The sequence below is a fragment of the Callorhinchus milii genome, unplaced genomic scaffold (assembly GCF_018977255.1).
Source record: "Callorhinchus milii isolate IMCB2004 unplaced genomic scaffold, IMCB_Cmil_1.0 Scaffold13, whole genome shotgun sequence".
NCBI classification, from domain to species: domain Eukaryota; kingdom Metazoa; phylum Chordata; class Chondrichthyes; order Chimaeriformes; family Callorhinchidae; genus Callorhinchus; species Callorhinchus milii.
The window spans coordinates 6,137,961-6,155,667 of record NW_024704754.1 but is presented as its reverse complement, the minus strand read 5'-3'; the positions used below and the strand labels follow the sequence as shown (position 1 = coordinate 6,155,667).

The 17,707-nt window shown below is 39.9% G+C and overlaps 1 protein-coding gene across 1 annotated transcript; it reads left to right on the top strand.

Annotated features, from left to right (window-relative positions):
* The first annotated feature begins 8,772 nt into the window (after positions 1-8,772).
* LOC103186466 (glucoamylase S2-like) lies at positions 8,773-15,651 on the top strand. The gene is made up of 4 exons (XM_007905520.2): positions 8,773-9,175; positions 10,012-10,737; positions 12,723-12,801; positions 14,201-15,651. Exons 1-4 carry the CDS (start codon positions 9,124-9,126, stop codon positions 14,283-14,285), a joined length of 942 nt encoding a protein of 313 aa, XP_007903711.2. The 5' UTR covers positions 8,773-9,123; the 3' UTR covers positions 14,286-15,651.
* Positions 15,652-17,707: the final 2,056 nt, after the last annotated feature.

Genomic DNA, 17,707 nt, shown 5'->3' with positions numbered 1-17,707 from the left:
TGATGCTGCCAATGCCTGAGATATAGAGCGCTGACGGGAGCCAATCAGGGCAGTGTGGGTCTTGTTGACGTTCAAAGTTAGCTCTCATCCAGGACTTGATGTCTAACAACAACAACAAGATTTCACTTATAGAGCGCCTTTCACGTCGGGAGGACGTCCCAAGGCGCTGGACAGTTGGGTCGGGACCCGAGCAGGGGAGAAATGCTCAGGGTGAGCGGAGGGAAGGGAGGGAGCGAGGAGGGGTAGAGAGTCGAGAGGGGAAATGAAGGCACGGTCATAGAGAAAGGTCTTGAGACCGGCCTTGAAGGAGGAAAGGGAGGAAGCGGCGAAGGCACTGGGGAATGGAGTTCCAGAGCCGAGGGGCTGAGAGGCTGAAGGCCCGACCACCGATGTAGGGCGGGAGATGTGAACATTCTGTCAGGACATTCTAACAGACATTCTGTCAGGACAGCAGTGGTCCTGGAGTCGAGGGTGGAGGCAGAGATAGAGTTGGGTGCTATCCACATATATGTGGAAGTTGATCCCATGTCTGCGGATGATATCACCAAGAGAGAGCATGTACAAGTTGAAGAGAGGACCAAGGACAAAGCTCTGAGGAACACGAGATGGTGCGGGGGTTGGAGAAGAAACCGTTTGTGGAGACAAAGTGGAGACGGTGTGAAAGGTAGGATCTAAACCAGTCAACAACAACAACAACAATTACATTTGTATAGCACCTTTCATGTCAGGAGGACGTCCCAAGGCGCTGGACAGACCATGAAAGTCAAAGACAAGACCATGATGGTTGAAGTGAGAGGAGAGGCGGTGGAGGAGGATAGCATGGTCAACAGTGTCAAAGACAGCAGAGAGGTCAAGGAAGATGAGGAGACAGAGGGAGCACTGGTCACAGATGAACAAAATGTCATTTGTCACTTTGACCAAAGCTGTTTCTGTGCTGTGGGCTGCATCGAAACCTGAAGGGTTTGTAGATGGAGTGGTGGGAGAGGAAGGAGTGAAGCTGGGAAGCAATGACTCGTTCCAAGACCTTGGAAAGGAAAGGGAGGTTGAAAATGGTGCGGTAATTGGAGAACAGGGATGGGTCCAGGAAAGGGTTTTTGAGGATGGTGGTGATGAGGCTGCGGCCAGTGGACAATGAGAGGTTGATGATGTCTGTCTGATATTTGCTTGCTTTGAGTGTGAAATGTAGAATGTGTTACATCCTTTTTTCTCTTGGATTTTAAGACTTTATACAGTACCCAGATCATTTTTTTTTGCAGATTTGAAGACTTTATGTTGTTTATGTTCTAAGAATCAAATTGATGGGGATATCACACTATTTTGGTTTTATTCATAAACACATTTTCAAAGCTTTTAGCACTTTGATGAAGATTTTGTCCCTTTAAAATTGGCCTTCATTTAGCTTCCATTCCACATTTCTTATCTTTTATTCTTCAGTATGGTTCCTTGGGTGTCGGCAACCTTTTAGTTTTCAACCTGTCATTATTCACATGTCTGTCTGTAGATGGTGATTGTGAGCAGACTATTGATCAGAGGAGGACATGATAGCAAACAGCAAACGCAAGGCCTGACCTTGTATGACATCCCCATTACGTTACTCCATGTTTTTTAGATGGCATTGAATAAGGGAGACATGCCAAAGCTTTTCGCTTCCAAAGCCTGAAAGCAATGATAATAATTGAAATGGAACCATCAATGCCCTGGTTGAGAACAGCCAACTCCAATGTATTCATAGCTGATTGATTTACGATGAATTGGCATTCTATTACTTTTCAAATCCCCTTCAATGATGCCATGTGTTTTCATAAGTTGAAACATATAAGTCTGAAATTGTGCTATGGTTACGGTTTGAGGATGTTTTTGGCATCCATGTGTTATCAATACTTTTGTAAATGAAAACCTTTATATAAATAATGTTCTGCTGATCAACATGCCTCAGACTGATGATATCCTTACAGGCACTAAACTCAAAATAAAACTTGTTACAAATAAATCTGTTAAGATTACATGCTTGTCAGAACATAAAACAGTTTTACATTTTTCAAAGCATTCTTACAAAGCTTCTGCAACTTAATTAAAACGATAGCTGCTTTGTGGCAATTTATACATCAATGAAGGTTTGTTTCAGTTGTTTTATCATCAAGAAGACTACTATTGTTCTGGCAATGGTTCATGATCTTGTACATGCTAAGAATTTTTTGATTATTGGCTGTTTAACCTTGTAATTGTGTAATGACGCAGAGCATGATTAGACCTCAGAATGACATAGTTTTAAAGGGAAGGGACTTACTAAATATGGATGCAAGTGTTATTTTGGTAGTGGCTTCATGGAACATGAAATAATAGGATGTGGGTTTATATAAGGTAATACGTATAATCCTTGCACTTGATGTAGCGCCTTATCAAGTCTTCGAGATGTCTCAAAGCGCTTCATAGAATATATTGTAAAGTGAATTAACTGTATACTTTGTGGGTGAAGCGCGGCAACTAATTGCGCACAGCAGTGTCCCACAAACAATCGTAGCTTGAGTAGCCAAATTATTATTATTTATTTATTAATTTTTTGGAAAGGATTATTACCCCCAGAAAAGCAATCTGCCAATCGACTGACAACCGGGTTCCTACTTACTGCTCGGTGAACAAAGGCGTGTGGAGTAAGGAAACTTGCTCAACATTTCGCCCTGCAGGGAATCAAACCCAGGTCTGTCGCTTGCAAGGTGAGTGCTCTAACCACTAAACTACAGGACTATGTAGCTTAGAACTTCTGACGAAAGGTCATCGACCTGAAACGTTAATTCACTTTCCTTGCGCTCTATGATGCTGCCTGACCTGCTATACGTGTTCCCAGCGACTTCTGTTTTTAAACCAGTGAGTGATGTTGAGTTGAGGGAAGGGCACATTCTGCACATAAACTAATCATTGGAACAATGAGTCTGATTTTCAGATACAATGAAGCAGTGGCAGACAGAGCCCCTCTCACTCTCGTGTCTGGAGGAGAATATATGATGCAGTCAAATCCAAGGATTTATAAAAAAAATGTTCCTCTGATTATTCAGGGAGTGGTGTGCTACTCAGCCATTATCGATCAGGAAGGTGTCAGAATTAATTGATCTCTGATATGGCATTGTTAGTGTTCTATTTTGCAATTAACAAAGTTAAGATCGTAAGAGTTGAAGAAGGCCCTTCATCCCATTTGACCTTATGTACATTGTAAACTTATGTTTAAGTTACAATCCTAATGAAATTCAATGAGGAATAATAGATCATATCCAGTGATTATCTAATTTTAATAATAATAATCCTTACATTTAATATAGCGCTTTATCACGTCTTTGAAATGTCTCAAAGCACATCGCAGAATATACTGTGAAGTGAATTGACTGTATATTTTGTGGGTGAAACTAATTTTAGCAAATATATTCTAACCTATCATTAACACTAGTGTAGTTTTTGTTGGGCGATTGAGATATTATTTGTGATCTGTTTAATTTACATTTTGTCCAGCTGCTCTTCGCAAGAACGGAGTTTGGATTAAAAAATGGTCTGAATGTATGTTTAGTATGCATATGTGGAGCTCTCCTGTCTCCACGCTGTAGAAATGCAATGGGTTGTGTAACTGCAGCTCCCTCCTCACATTGTGATTTAAACACTTTCAATACAGTATTTAACAAGCAAGATTTGTTTTAAAAGAAGAGTGGAAGGGAGACTTTTACACAGGTTTTATGCCTTGTGAGACTTGAAAGTGTGACAAAGGAATGTGTTTTGTAGTCAAAATACTACTGATTTGTTTTTATTTTCAACTGGAGACTGTTTGTCATTAAATACATGTTGTGTGGGCAAGTCATGTGAAGCTTTGGCATTAGAATCACGTTGGTTGCTGGAGCTTGGTCAGCCACCAACATTAACCTTTACAATCAAATACTCTGACCAACCTACAGGGTTTTAGCTCATTCCAAAAGTATCAGTGCAATGTGCCCGGGGGTGGGAGTCAATCTCTGAGGCCTGAACTCATGTTTAAAATGACACTTTTTAAAATAATAATTGTAATAAAGATTGCAACAGTTCCCAAACATACCACAAATATCACAAACCAAAGGCCAGGCAATTGCATAAAGTTGTCAGCTTGACCTTTCAGACCATCACATTGCTTTTAAGGTTTGGTTCAGTAACAGTGCATTGAAGAGAATGATGAGGCACAGAACAGCAATGAGGGGAAGGGTGGAAAATTATTTCAAGCAGGAATTGGAAGTTACATCTAAAGTAATTGATCACTCTCTTTGTCGTCTGTGTTGGCAAGACTAAAGACTGCTGTTTACTGTTTGAATGATATAAAATAACTGGGGTTCTAGAAGATGCTGAGGGATTAGCGGGTCATCTTTTATTGTAAGTCAATTAAAGAAAGGTTTGAATGCTGACACAAATTTCAGGTGGCATCAGTTGGAAGAAGGAGTTCTCATTATTTTTGTAAAGCTGCTGTGATCTCCCAGAAAAGGTATGACGTTCTGAGGGGACCGCAGTAGCAGATTCCCATAGATAAGCGTCTCATTCCCAGAATGTGTCCTCCCTCTAATGCATTCCTATTGCACTGTTTATGTACAATGATTCTCAGATTCATTGGTAGACTCATCTGAAGAAGTTTGATGATAATAATAATCTTTGCATTTAATATAGCGCCTTCACAAAGCGCTTTACAGAATATATTGACTGTGTGTTTTGTGGGTGAAATGCAGCAGCCAATTGTGCACAGTTACAGTATGTTACAGTATTTAGATTCCTGCACACGAAGATTACTGATCAGGCCACAGTTGGATATTGGTATGTGGGAGAGGGCCTAGAAAATGTTGAGGAAAGTTCTGGGTTTTAAGCCTGGAAAGAGAATTTTGCAGCACTGACTTGTTGTAGTTGGAAAAAAGAAGATGGGGGTGGGGAGACGAGACTTACTGCCAAATACTAAAGTACTGACTGACCTAGATAGATGTAGCTATAAATCTAAGCAAGTTATTTGACTTAGATCATAGGGCAGAAGAAGAGGACACAGGTTTAAAATTACCAAGCCTCTGGAGATTAGATGGATTTATTTTCCCAGAGTAGAGGATATTTGGAACAGACTTCCAAGAAAAGAAGTGTATTCTGCATTAATTAATCTCTTCCCTAAAAATAACTATCAGTTTTTTTTAGGACAATCCCAGAGGTTATACTGGGTGAACACTGAGATGAACACATGCTTCAAGGGACTAAGATATATCTGGGACTCCCATGGTCCTGGGAAAATGCTGTCTAAAGGGAAGAAAGGCATGGAGCACTGGAAATGGGGTAGCAATGGACTTTACATGTGTTGGTTCCAAATACGAGTTAAATTACTTATTGATTTAAAGATAACGATGTTAAGTAGCTAACGCAACTCGTGATGCTTTGTTTATAGACAAACTATCAGTATGTTGAATAGATCTTTGTTCTGGGTAGGTTGTATAATGAGCTGTGGTGTTTTTCTGAAAAATATGTTAGATGATTCACGAACCTCACAAGCATGGTTAAATTATTAGGATTCATTTATAAGGTTCACGCTTTTTCCAAACTATTGTTCCCAAGTTGCATTTCATATGTTTTCAGAGAAATTTTAAGTTAAACTTTTAAAAACAACTTTTTTTTCTAGCAGAATCAGACCTGGATATTTCTGCAGCAATATTATACTGGTACAGATCAAATATTGTGCTTTGTGCACAACCTATCCATTGTGCTTTCCACAATATTGCAAGAAGTGTTAAATTAAGTCATTCAATGAAATAGTGCATATAATCATTATAAAGACTGAAGCTGATGAAATTAGCTAAGTTCTTTCTATAAATTACTCTTAACATAAGAAAATGGACCCAATGGAGAATTCATTGCTTCCATTAAGTGCATTCACCAGAAAAGGCCTGGGGGGGGGGTGGGGTGGAAGAGAGAATTTTTTCTTTGTGTGACTGCTCTTGCAAATTCAGAAATTGTTATAATATTTACAACTTTTTCCTTTGCACTCTGAGAGACCAGGAATACTGGTAGCAGAACTTTGTGATCCAGAACTCTGAAAACTGAAAGTAGATCTCTATGTTCACACTTTTGGGGGGGAAAAAATGACTGAATTTGTATTAAAGGGGAGAATAGGGGAGCTCTGCCTCCTCGTGGCATCTCCTGCTCACTGCAAGTCCTATTCACTACACATTTACAGATGGTATGCAATAAAGCACATGGGGATAAATAGACTTGGAATGAGAAGACAAATCAAATCTAGGGAACAGGTGGACAGAGAGATTGTGGAAGGAGGAAGGTTGAATGAGAAAGTAATGTAGAAGGAAATGTGGAAATCTATTAAGACTGAGATTGATAGATTTCTTGTGGATAAAGGGATTAAGGGATATGGGGATAAGGCGGGTAGGTGGAGTTAGAATAGATCAGCCATGAATTTATGGAATGGCGGAGCAGGCTCGAGGGGCCGAATGGCCTACTCCTTCTCCTGATTCTTATGTTCCTATGTCAGGAATCTCACCTGCTGCTATTCTGTGATATTCCAAACATGTCTGACTCATTTTAAAATGCTGACAAACTTGTAAAGTATTATAAATGTAGAGATACAGAAACATTGCAATAAAACAGATTTTTTTCTTTTTAAAAAATGTGTCAAAATGGGATTTATGGGAGTCATTATGTTATTGCTTGAATTTTATTGAAGATTGTTGATCCTCAAGCTTTTGCTCTTGCTAACCTGCGGCTAATATTTTCCAGAATTAGGTAAACAGAATGTGTCCCTCCAGGAAGAGCGTGCGTATTCCATTCCAACAATTTATCTCTGGGATTTCCATGTGTAGGTGGGATACATGGAATTCTCAGTTTGGTTTGGATACTCTTAAGCATGATAATGGATTTCCGCATGTGTCAGACACCCGGTTGACCAAAACAAAAATAGTTCAGAATCTATTTATTTAGAATTTAAATTGCTACTACCAGTTTCATGTGAAAACATTTGCAAGCTTTTATTTAATAATAATCCTTGCATTTACAAACAAATGATGCAATTCCACAAAACTACATGACCATATTTGCATATTCTGACACTGAAGTAAAAATATTACATACATTATTATCATTTCCATGCTTAAAATAATTTTCTGGTATTTAATTGTTATCTCTCCTGACTGCCACCAGTTTTTTTCTATTGATTTCACATGTCTGAGGATCGAAATCATTGAGCAATTTTGTTTTATGGCTATTTCAGTCATACTTAACAAATAAGGTCAGAATTGCCATCACCAGCAAAATTCCCCAGACAGCTATTACTAAGGAATAATTTTATCTGTGACAAACAATTATCATCTCAGGTCACACTGAAAGGCTGCCTAGTTCAATACTTAACAAATGCCCACAATCATAACAGTTAGCTCAGTTTCAAACACTTCTCTGTATCCAATTGTATAACATTGCTAAAACAATTATTCTTCAGAAAGTCTTGTTTTCTTTTCCACAAATTACATTAATCATCCCGTGGGGAGGAGACCACATATGAAGTGATCCAACATTCTCAAGCAATCTATTAAAAGAGACCAAAACACAAACTCATCCTTTGAATGAGATGTTAAATGAAGGTCCTGTCTACCTGTTCAGGTGGACGTTATACATCCTGAGACACTATTGGAAAAGAGAAGGGACTTTTTCTTGGTGTCCGGGCCAACAATCCAGATGATAAAAANTCGTACCCTTCATAGCTCTTTTGGGGATGTTATGTGCAAATTGGCTGTTGGAATTACTGTTAAATAATCACTTAACTTGTCTGCAATTCCTTGAGAAGTGCTATGAGGTGTTTCGATGTGATAAGGTGCTATATTCAATCCAGGGATTATTATATAAATTGACATACAAAATCCTTTATGTGGCAACATTTATGTTTTTTCACATAATTGTAGAGAGGGAAAACTGTAAACGCAGGATTTAAAATAAATGCTGAAATCCACAGTAATTCAATGAGCATCCGAAAGAGAAAAGGGGATTAATATGTGATTCTTATTGATTATGCATTAGAATGCTTTTTGATACAGTATTTTGATTGCTGTGTCAAAAATCGCCATTAGATGGCGCGCAAGTAACGGCTGTCTTGGGGTTGATGGAATGCATTTGGAAAGTTTGTGTGTGTGTCTGTGTGTTATGTAAAAGGGAATCAGGCTCAATTGTGGATTATACACTCCAATGGTCGAAGCATCGCTGTCTTGGCTCACAGATGTTGGAGGAACCCTGGAACTCAATATTAGACAAGTTTCCTTATTCCACACACCTCTATTTACCGAGCAGTAAGTAGTAACCCGGTTGTTAGTCGATTGGAGGGATTATTACCCCCGGATCACTTTCCGGGGGTAACAATCCCTCCAAAAAAAATATGATCACTCAATCCACGATTGTTTGTGGGACACTGATGTGCACAATTCGCTGCCATGTTTTGCTCACAAAATATACAGTCAATTCACTTTACAATATATCCTGTGAAGAGCTTTGAGATGTGTCAACGAAGTGATAAGGCAACAACAACAACACATGACACTTGTAACGCGCCCTTCACGTCGGAAAGACGTCCCAGGGCGCTGGACAATCAGGGGAAGGCACTATATCAAATGCAAGAATTATAATAATTATTATTATTATAATTATTAATGCTCCTCCCGCCCCAGGTTCTGCTGATTGGCTCAGGGAAGCGATGTTGCATTGGAAAAGTGGTTGTGAATAATGTGAAATCCAATAGCAGCATCAGTGCACTTCCGCAATTACAGAAAAAAAACCATATTCCAGCTTCAGACCCCCGAGAGCACACACAGAGATATCCCCTCACCCCCACACCGTGTGAGCAGACAGACCAGAGTGGGTGGGGGTCCTTGACAGGTCTCACGCACTCCTTCAGTGCAGTTGAGTCTGTGTGAGTCTTATTTCGGAACAGAAACTTGGATCAGTCAGTGAGTTCACACAGACAGTCAGTGCTCACTCACATGGGGTTGGTTTCTCATGTTCTCACGTTAATCTTAGCCCTGGGAGAGGTGGTGTGTGTGTGTGTGTCTGTGTCTGTGTGTGGGGGGAATATACCACGAAAGGTTGAACCGTCTTGGAAAAATGTGGCTGAAATTCGTGCTGATCTCACTGTCCCATTTGAGTATTGCTCGAGGTAAGTGTCGCTGTTTTGTCCACTTCTCCCTCTCCCTCTCTCTGCATTTGTGAGTGTGAGACCGACTCTCTCTCTCTCTCTCCTCTCTCTCTCTCTCTCTCTCAGATTGTGCCACTTCATCTGTGCAAAACCGTAACCTGGTGTCAGTGGACATTTTAAGCGTCGAAAGATATAGCGCTGTGTGAATTAAACGAAGCGAGAGGGAGGGTGTTGTCTTTGCAGTTTTAATGGAACAAATGCATAACAAAATAGAACATTTCACAAACAAACCAAGAAAGGTTTTGCCTGCATTAAATTAGCCTTTCAGTCCCATCGTGGTCTGGCAGTCATTCGTGTTTATAATCAGACTGGATTAATGAAGGCTGGAGCAACAGCTAACTTAGTTGAAAGTTTTTTTTTAAAAAAAATGATATTTAAGCTTCACATAAGACAGTAAGTTGAACCTACACCAGTGACTGAGAGTTACAAAACAGGAGATTTAGAGAAGAAATGAACTTTCGCAAAGCAGGAAGTGGTTTTTCTTGTTATTCTTCTAATGCACCAGGAAAGGATATCACTATTTTCGAATTTAAAAATGTGATGCAATAAACCCTTTAAGAAAATAATTTTGTCACTCAATCCACCAGTGCTTGTGGGACACAATATTGTCTGCCGCATTTTCGCCCGTAAAATATAATCAGTTCAGTACAGTATATTCTGGGAAGCACTTTGAGAGGTCTCGAAGATGTGATAAGACGCTATATCAAATAAGGCACTATAGTTTCTCATGTTCTAGTGACCTATACCAAGGCTACTATTCGTGTTAACTAGCAAAAATTTCTCCTTGCTCTTTTCAGTATCTAATGGAAATGAGAAAACTGAGCCAGCAAGTTTTACAACAAGCCAGACTGCATATTTGCCAGGAAACTCATCTGGCCATTTTAGGCTGAACACATCATCAGCATCGGCGATTCCCACAAACACACAGAACACAACAAACAGCCAGAAAGAAACCGAAGCCTCTTCACTCTCCTCCAGCAATCAGAGTGTGTCTACAAACACAACTCATACAATGCCACCCAACAGCAAAACTGTATTTGCAACCACAACTGATATAATTCTGTCCAACAACAAAACTGTGTTTGCAAACACAAGTCAACTGGCAACCACAGTCCTACCAACCCTTCCAATGAACACAACTATAGGCAACCCAGCTTCCAATAGCACAACAGTGGTGACCACTTCAGCGCCTAATGTAACTTTCAATGGTACAGTCATGGTGACCAGTTATGCTCCTAACATGACTAATAGATTTGATAACTCATCTCACATTGATATTACAACTGACATACTGACAAATGGCTCAGCTATGACAACTCCTTCTCAAGTCTCTGACACTCACAGTCCTTCAACAAGCCTGGCACCAACCACAGCCTCTTTCAATGACAGCAAGGTCACTACAGGACAAAAGGCTTTAGCTCCCCTTACAACATCAGTCATTTCAATCCTAATCTCAGTGCCCACCAGACTTCCAACCAACTCTACAGGAAAAGATGTTAAAACCTTGACTGAAACTAAAACAGGTGAGACAAAGAAAGGATTTTAAAAGATCAAAATTAGAATTATTGTCATGTTTATTTTCTGTCTATATCGGATATTTTGAATAAATGCTTTTGTTTAGAGAATTTGCCTACAAAAGGCACAGTCACTACACTTCAGTGAATCCTGTGAATATCTACATTCGGTACTTTAAGCGCTCTGAGACACTACCCTGCCTGAGGGACACTGTATAAATGCAAGTTGTTGTGGTTGTACTTTGAAATTCCTTCTCAACAACTAATGCCTCTCATATTTCTAAGCAACAACAGCGTGTTGCAAAAGTAAAATGAATGCATATTTGGACAAATGTTCTTCAGACTTTTAAGGTCATATTGAATCACTTCCAACAAATATAGCACAGGCAAAAAAATCAGGCTTGGCCCTATCCCATGACCTAATGCGTCCCTACGCAGATACACTCTATAGCTTTTTGAGAACATTTCAAATCTCTTTTTCCCCCAAAACAATATTGCAAAATACATATTGATTGGGAATACGTTATTAAAATGTGTGTAATGTATCCCTGAGAGACATACAAGTTCCAACCCAGTCAAGTGAATCTCAGTCTAGCTCCTACAATCTTTTATCTTTGTGTTTATTTGTGGCTTTTTTGATATAGAGTTTAATAACTGTGCCTTTATTCAGTTGGCTTTCTTGACTAGCACGCAAAGTGAAGCATTTTAAGACGGTGGACATTTCTGATTTAGAGAGAGTGCAGCGTGGAGGTGGATCCACAGGAGTTTGTGGAGATGTCTATGGTGGAGCATGTTTCACTCTCTAAATATAATAATAATTCTTGCATTTGATATAGTGCCTTATCATGTATTTGATAGTCTCAAAGTACTTCAGAGAATTTACCGTAAAGTGAATCAACGATGTATCATGTGGAAGCAATATAGCAATGAGAATAGCAGTGAATGACCTAAAAGTGGGCTGAGGAGAATATCCAAGTCAAACAAGTTTGACATCCACCACCTGAGGGAGAATTGATTGTATAGAAAAGATGAATAGGTGGTGTGTAATTATAAACATTGGTGCTGAATTTCTTTGGATGCACATGATGGAATCTTATTACAGGAAATGTCCAAACATAAAAAAATGCCTTGTGTGGGAACAGTGTTCTGTGTAAAGCCCTATTGTAATATGCATCTTATATTGTTACATAGGTGGAATTAACAACTGACTTTCACCTCAGATTTGGTGACTTCTTAAATACAGGAAGAAATGTTTGCCTGGCTCAGTTGGTAGCCCTCCAATCCACGTCAGCACACCGAGCTCACAGTGCAAGCTGATACACCAACGCAGTGCTGGGGGAGTGTTGCATTGTCATATTAGCCACCCTTTCGCTGAGACATTAAACCAAGGTTCTGGCTGCCTGTTCAGGTGGATGTTAAATATAAAGGAGTTTCTCTCTCTTGCTCTCCTCCCTCTCTCTCTCCCTCTCTCTCTCCCTCCCACTCTCTCTCTCTCTCTGTGTCTTGGCCAACAAACCCCCAAATAAGGTCATTCACTTAGTGGCTGTTTGTGGCTGTTTGTGGTACTGTATATCACTTTGCACAAATTGGCTGCTGCCTTTACCTACATATACACAGTGACTACACTTTACAGAAAACTCTGTGAAGTGCTTTGAGATGTCTCAAAGATGCTATATTAAATCCAAGGATGATGATTATTATTATAATAAAATTGCACATGGAACAGAAGGCAAGTTTTGAGCTACATTGAAATATTTACAATGTGAATATTACAAATATGTATTTATTTAAGTGAGTGTGTATGGGGGGTGGGGGTGAGGGAGGAGAGGAATAGGAGAAGAATAAATCAGTCAACCTTTCTGCCCATTTGGAAATTTAAAATATTCACTGCTTTTAAATGCATGGATCAAAATTCCTCAATGTTTTGGATATGTATCTATGTGATGGCTGCTCATTATAAGAAGCTCTTCATTATTTTGTGCTTTTATCAACAGGGTCCGTATTGATAGTCGTGTTGATTTTGGTGTGTATTGCTGCGGTGTTGCTGATACTGGTGCTGTATTGGAAGAAAAGGTAGGTTCACCAGGTTCACCTCAACAGAGATGGCACTGAGTACAGTCCATGAGAGGAGGTGCGATTTTCAGTTCATCCTTTTTGTTAAGATTATCAAATTGATTGAAAAATCGTTGCAAGTTAGAGCAAAGGAGAAGGACATTCAATTCAGCCCATCCTGTCTGCTGGTGCTAACCAGTAAAGCTATCTTATCATATCATATGGACTTAGCTTCAAGTCTACTCAACTTCAGAACAGCAAAACAAAATACATAGTTCTGTGAATTCCTTTTTTACATTTATTACAATTTGCAAATCTTACACTCCAATGCAGTGCTGGGGGTTTGTTGCAATGTCGGAGGTGCTGTCCTTCAGCTGAGACGTTAAATCTGAGGTCCTGTCTGCTGTTCAGGTGGATGTTGCATGGTACAGTTTGAAAAGAGATGGGAGTTTCTCTCTCTCTCCCAATGTCCTGGCCAACAATCCCGGTAAATAAAATTGTTCACTGAATCCATGGCTGATTGTGGGACATTTCTGTGAGCAGACTGGCTGCCACGTTCCGTCCACAAAGTACACAGTTACTCCAATTTAGAGTATATCCTCTGAAGCGCTTTGAGACGTCTTAACGATGTGATAAGGTGCTATATCAAATGCAAGGATTATTATTATTATAAGGAAGCTCATCTCTGTACTGTCACATAAGGCATCCCTTTTGATCATACATACTTTGCATTCAGTTCTACCGAACCATGGATGCAAAATGGCTAATTGTATGATGTCTTCTTCCTTCCTGTACAAAAACTGAAACAACACAACTGACCTAGTTAGACATTCAAATCCTTATTCAGTTTCACTATACTTTCAATCATCACTATACTTCCCGTCCACAACCCCCCAACCCTCACTCAGTTGTATTCATGATTATTTTGCCAATTTCTTGTCATTGTGAGTGACAGTAAGTATTTTTCTTTGTTCTGAGCAGTAGGTGATAATAATAATCCTTGTATTTGATATACGGCCTTATCAGGTCTTCGAGCCGTCTCAAAGTGCTTCACAGAATATAAAGTAAATTGACTGTATATTTTGTGGGTGAAACGTAGCAGCCAATTGTTTACAAACAGTCGTGGATTGAGTGACCACATTTTTAATGGATTATTACCCCTGGAAAAGCAATCTGCCAATCAACTAACAACCGGGTTCCTACTTATTGCTTGGTTAACAGGCATGTGGAGTAAGGAAACTTGACTAACATTTCGCCCTGCCCGAGAATTGAACCCAGGTCCTCTCACTTGCGAATCGAGTGCTCTAACCACTAAGCGACAGGACTTCTTTGTCCTGAGCAGCAGGTGATATAATGTGGGCGCATATTGTCCTTGGCAAGAAGTGTAGACAATGAAAAGTTCTTTCCCTTTCTCATGCAGGAGAGTTATGTACAGCCGCCTGAATGATAACAATATCACTCGATCTTGGAGCAGCTACAACAACCCTGTGTTTGAAGATTCATGACAACGCAATACTTTAGCTTAAAAGAAAAATTGTTGCTAAAGGATATTAAGCAGCAAATGTAAATATCGTCGATTTCTTGTAAGGCTCTGGAAGAACTACCTTCTCTACAGTTTCAGGACTGATTTGAAATTGATTGTTTCTGCAATGGCTCAGTGGTTAAGGCCGCACCAACTACAACAACAAATTACACTTGTATAGTCGCCTTCACGTTGGAAAGACATCCCAGAGCGTTGGGACTAGTCTATGTTTTGCAGAACAAATGTTCATTGTGTTGAGTTGGTTGATGTCAGCCTGGGCCATTATTGTGGAACTACAGTTAGTCTAAAGGGTGTAAGGGGGTTATTTAAAAATGAGAAAAAATCAGCCAGGGCACTTGCTCCTAACAACTATTGAGTGATGCCTGTTGCAAAGTACAGATTTAAAAGTAAAGGTGGAATTGAGTCAGCCCTTTGCACTGGCCTCAGTTGCCCATATTTCTGAACCAGGCGGGTCCTATGGGGTGATGTTTGTCTCTTCCCACTCCACTACACGTTGCCTCCACTCGGCTGGCTCTGGCCTCCTGCTTGTCCCTCATGCCCTCTCCTCCACCATCAGCGGCCGTGCTTTCAGCCACTACGCCCCGAAGCTTTAGAACTCTCTCCCTCAATCTCTCCGCCTTGTTGTGGTTGTCTGGTTTAACAAAGAGCGCTTCCCAATGGGATTTTCCTACAGTAAACATACAGTGCAGTTAGTGGCAAAAGGAATTGCTTAAATTTGTTTGAATTTCTTGGAACGTTTGGCACAGTATTTGAATCAACGGCGTGGAGTATAGTTGACCAAGCTATCAGATTGCAGTGGGTGATCCTGTTGCGTAGCAACCGTAACCTGAGCCGATGTTTTATATATGAATCATGCGGCCTTGTTATTGTAAATGTAAGCTTATGTTTGTCGAGCTGATCAAGCCTTATACAATTCAAAGCAACATTCTGTTTTCTGCTGGGTTGGATACGTGTAAAAGGGTTTCAGCTTTGCTCCGTGAATCATCAAATGTGCCACACCAGCCGGTATCCCCAGATTTGACTAAGTACAAACGAAGCTATAGACAAATAGTGCTTTTTGTTACTAAATAGAGAGTAATATGAGATTTGAACACTTTAGAGGAATGCTGATAAGATAAGTGACTGTTTTAAATCCTTCCAGTTAATGTACACCAGCCTTAGATGTACAATATTTATTCTGAAACTCATAGATAGTGACTTTGATTCAGTAAATTGAAAGCATAAGAAAATCCTGATTTGCTACTGAGGTCCAGTTGTAATGTCAGATTTGGCCTCCAGTGCAACAGTAACTTGCATTTATACAGCGGCCTTCACGCAAGGTAGTGTCCCGGGGCGCTTGACAGTGGCGGAGTCTGACCCTGAGCCAGGGGAAGGGTGAGATGACTATAAGCATGATCAAAAAGGAAGGTCTTCAGACGAGATTTGAAAGTGGGGAGGGGAAAGTGGAAAATGAGTTAGTACAAAAATAAAGATTTACACATATATATATATATATATATGGGATTTTATCTCATTCTATGAAAATTTCACAACTGAAAAAAATCATTACATCAAAAATAAAGATGTAAAGAATCTCAGGGAATCTCAGGGATTAGGATATCAGTATCTTAATTACACATTTATTAGGCGAGGGGAGAAAAGCATGATTTTTTTTGATCACCAATACTGTTTGGTTTTACTCTATAATGTACAGTAGGAAGTGATAGAGTGTTTGTACTGTGAGAGATATTTGAGGCATGGAGGTAGTTACTGGAAAGCAATACTCAGCTGAATGGAATTGCTGAGAAAAATCAATACAAGATATAATACTGTATATTCCTAAATGTACTGTAAAGTGCTTGCTAAAAGGCATCTTGTCTTAGAGGGTGTTTGAATGCAATCATACCTGCCTTGTGAATCAGTGATTTAAATGTTGGTTAACAGGATGACCAATTATACAGAGTCATTCTGTACTCCAGGATTCTGGGCAGGATAGTTAGCATCAGAAATGGTGCACACCCTCTTCTCAATTTCACAAGTGTCCGAAAATGTGGCAAAGCAGGGAGAATCTGTCTTCCTTTGTGTATAGGCCTCTAAAACAGAAGTATATTCCTTCGAGCTGAATTTTAGTGTGGTTCTCAGTAACTGATGTGCCGCCACTTTGAGACAGTAAATCTGTTGTGTATTTTTTCTTTAGTATTTTATTAAAACTTAAGAGGGAGGGCAGCTTTTTCCTCTGCAGCACAAAAAAATACTGTTTGCCCATACTTTCTGTGTTCATTTTTTAAAAATCTCTGCCCACTTTATATTTTGCCATTGTCCAACCGAGAATCACATTTGAAATAAAGACTTACTCTGTGTCAATAAAATGCTAGTTCTTAAAATGAGGAAGGGCATGAGAATTCAAGGGTGGTATTTGCCTTATTGAAAATTAAATATACAAACCTTAATCCTCTTATTGCCCTTGAGATCTCCTCCTGATGTGAAAGACGCAATATAAATTGCATAAGTTAATAATATGAAATAATAATAATCCTTGCATTTGATATCGTGCTTTTCACATCTTCCAGACATCTCAAAGCACTTCACAGAATATACTGTAATAAAGTGAATTGATTGTATATTTGTGGGCGAAACGCGGTAGCCAATTACGCACAGCAGTGTCCTATAATAATAATAATAATAATCCTTGCATTTGATATAGCGCTTTTCACGTCGGGAGGACGTCTCAAAGCGCTTCACAGAATATACTGCAAAGTGAATTGACTGTATATTTGTGGGCGAACGCGGCAGCCAATTGCGCACAGCAATGTCCCACAAACTGTTGTTGATTGAGTAAACAACATTTTGTTTGAGGAATTATTATCCCCAAAAAGCGATCCGCCAATCGACTAACAATTCCATCTTATTGCTAGATAAACAGAGGCGTGTGGAGTAAGGAAACTTACATCGAACACCCTTCACTCTCTTTGCTACTTGTTACCCCCTCGGTCACAACTGTCCTCATTGCTGGGCTACTCTCTCCGCTCAGGCAACTGCCCCTAACTAACCGCTAATTGCCCCAATCCCCTTCAGCTGCTGTATGATTTGCTGATGAGCTGAGCATCTCAGCTGAGGGGATTGTGCTGGTGCAGAGAGGCAGAGGCTGACTTGTGGGCAGGATAGAGGGGAAAAGGCCATCAGAAAGACACCCGGTGAGCTGAGGTTGTGCTGGTAACACATCGTCTGGGTGACAACTCTGCCTTGGGCAACGTCATGGTTTGAGGAGGAACAAACCATGAGAAGGAGGCAGGTAGGAAAGCGTGTTAAAGAATGGCAGATACTTTAATAATTGTTTCGGGACAATGAGTGGGCAATGAGCGTGTTTGGAGACTGTCACGATTGGTGAACTTTAAAACAAATGGA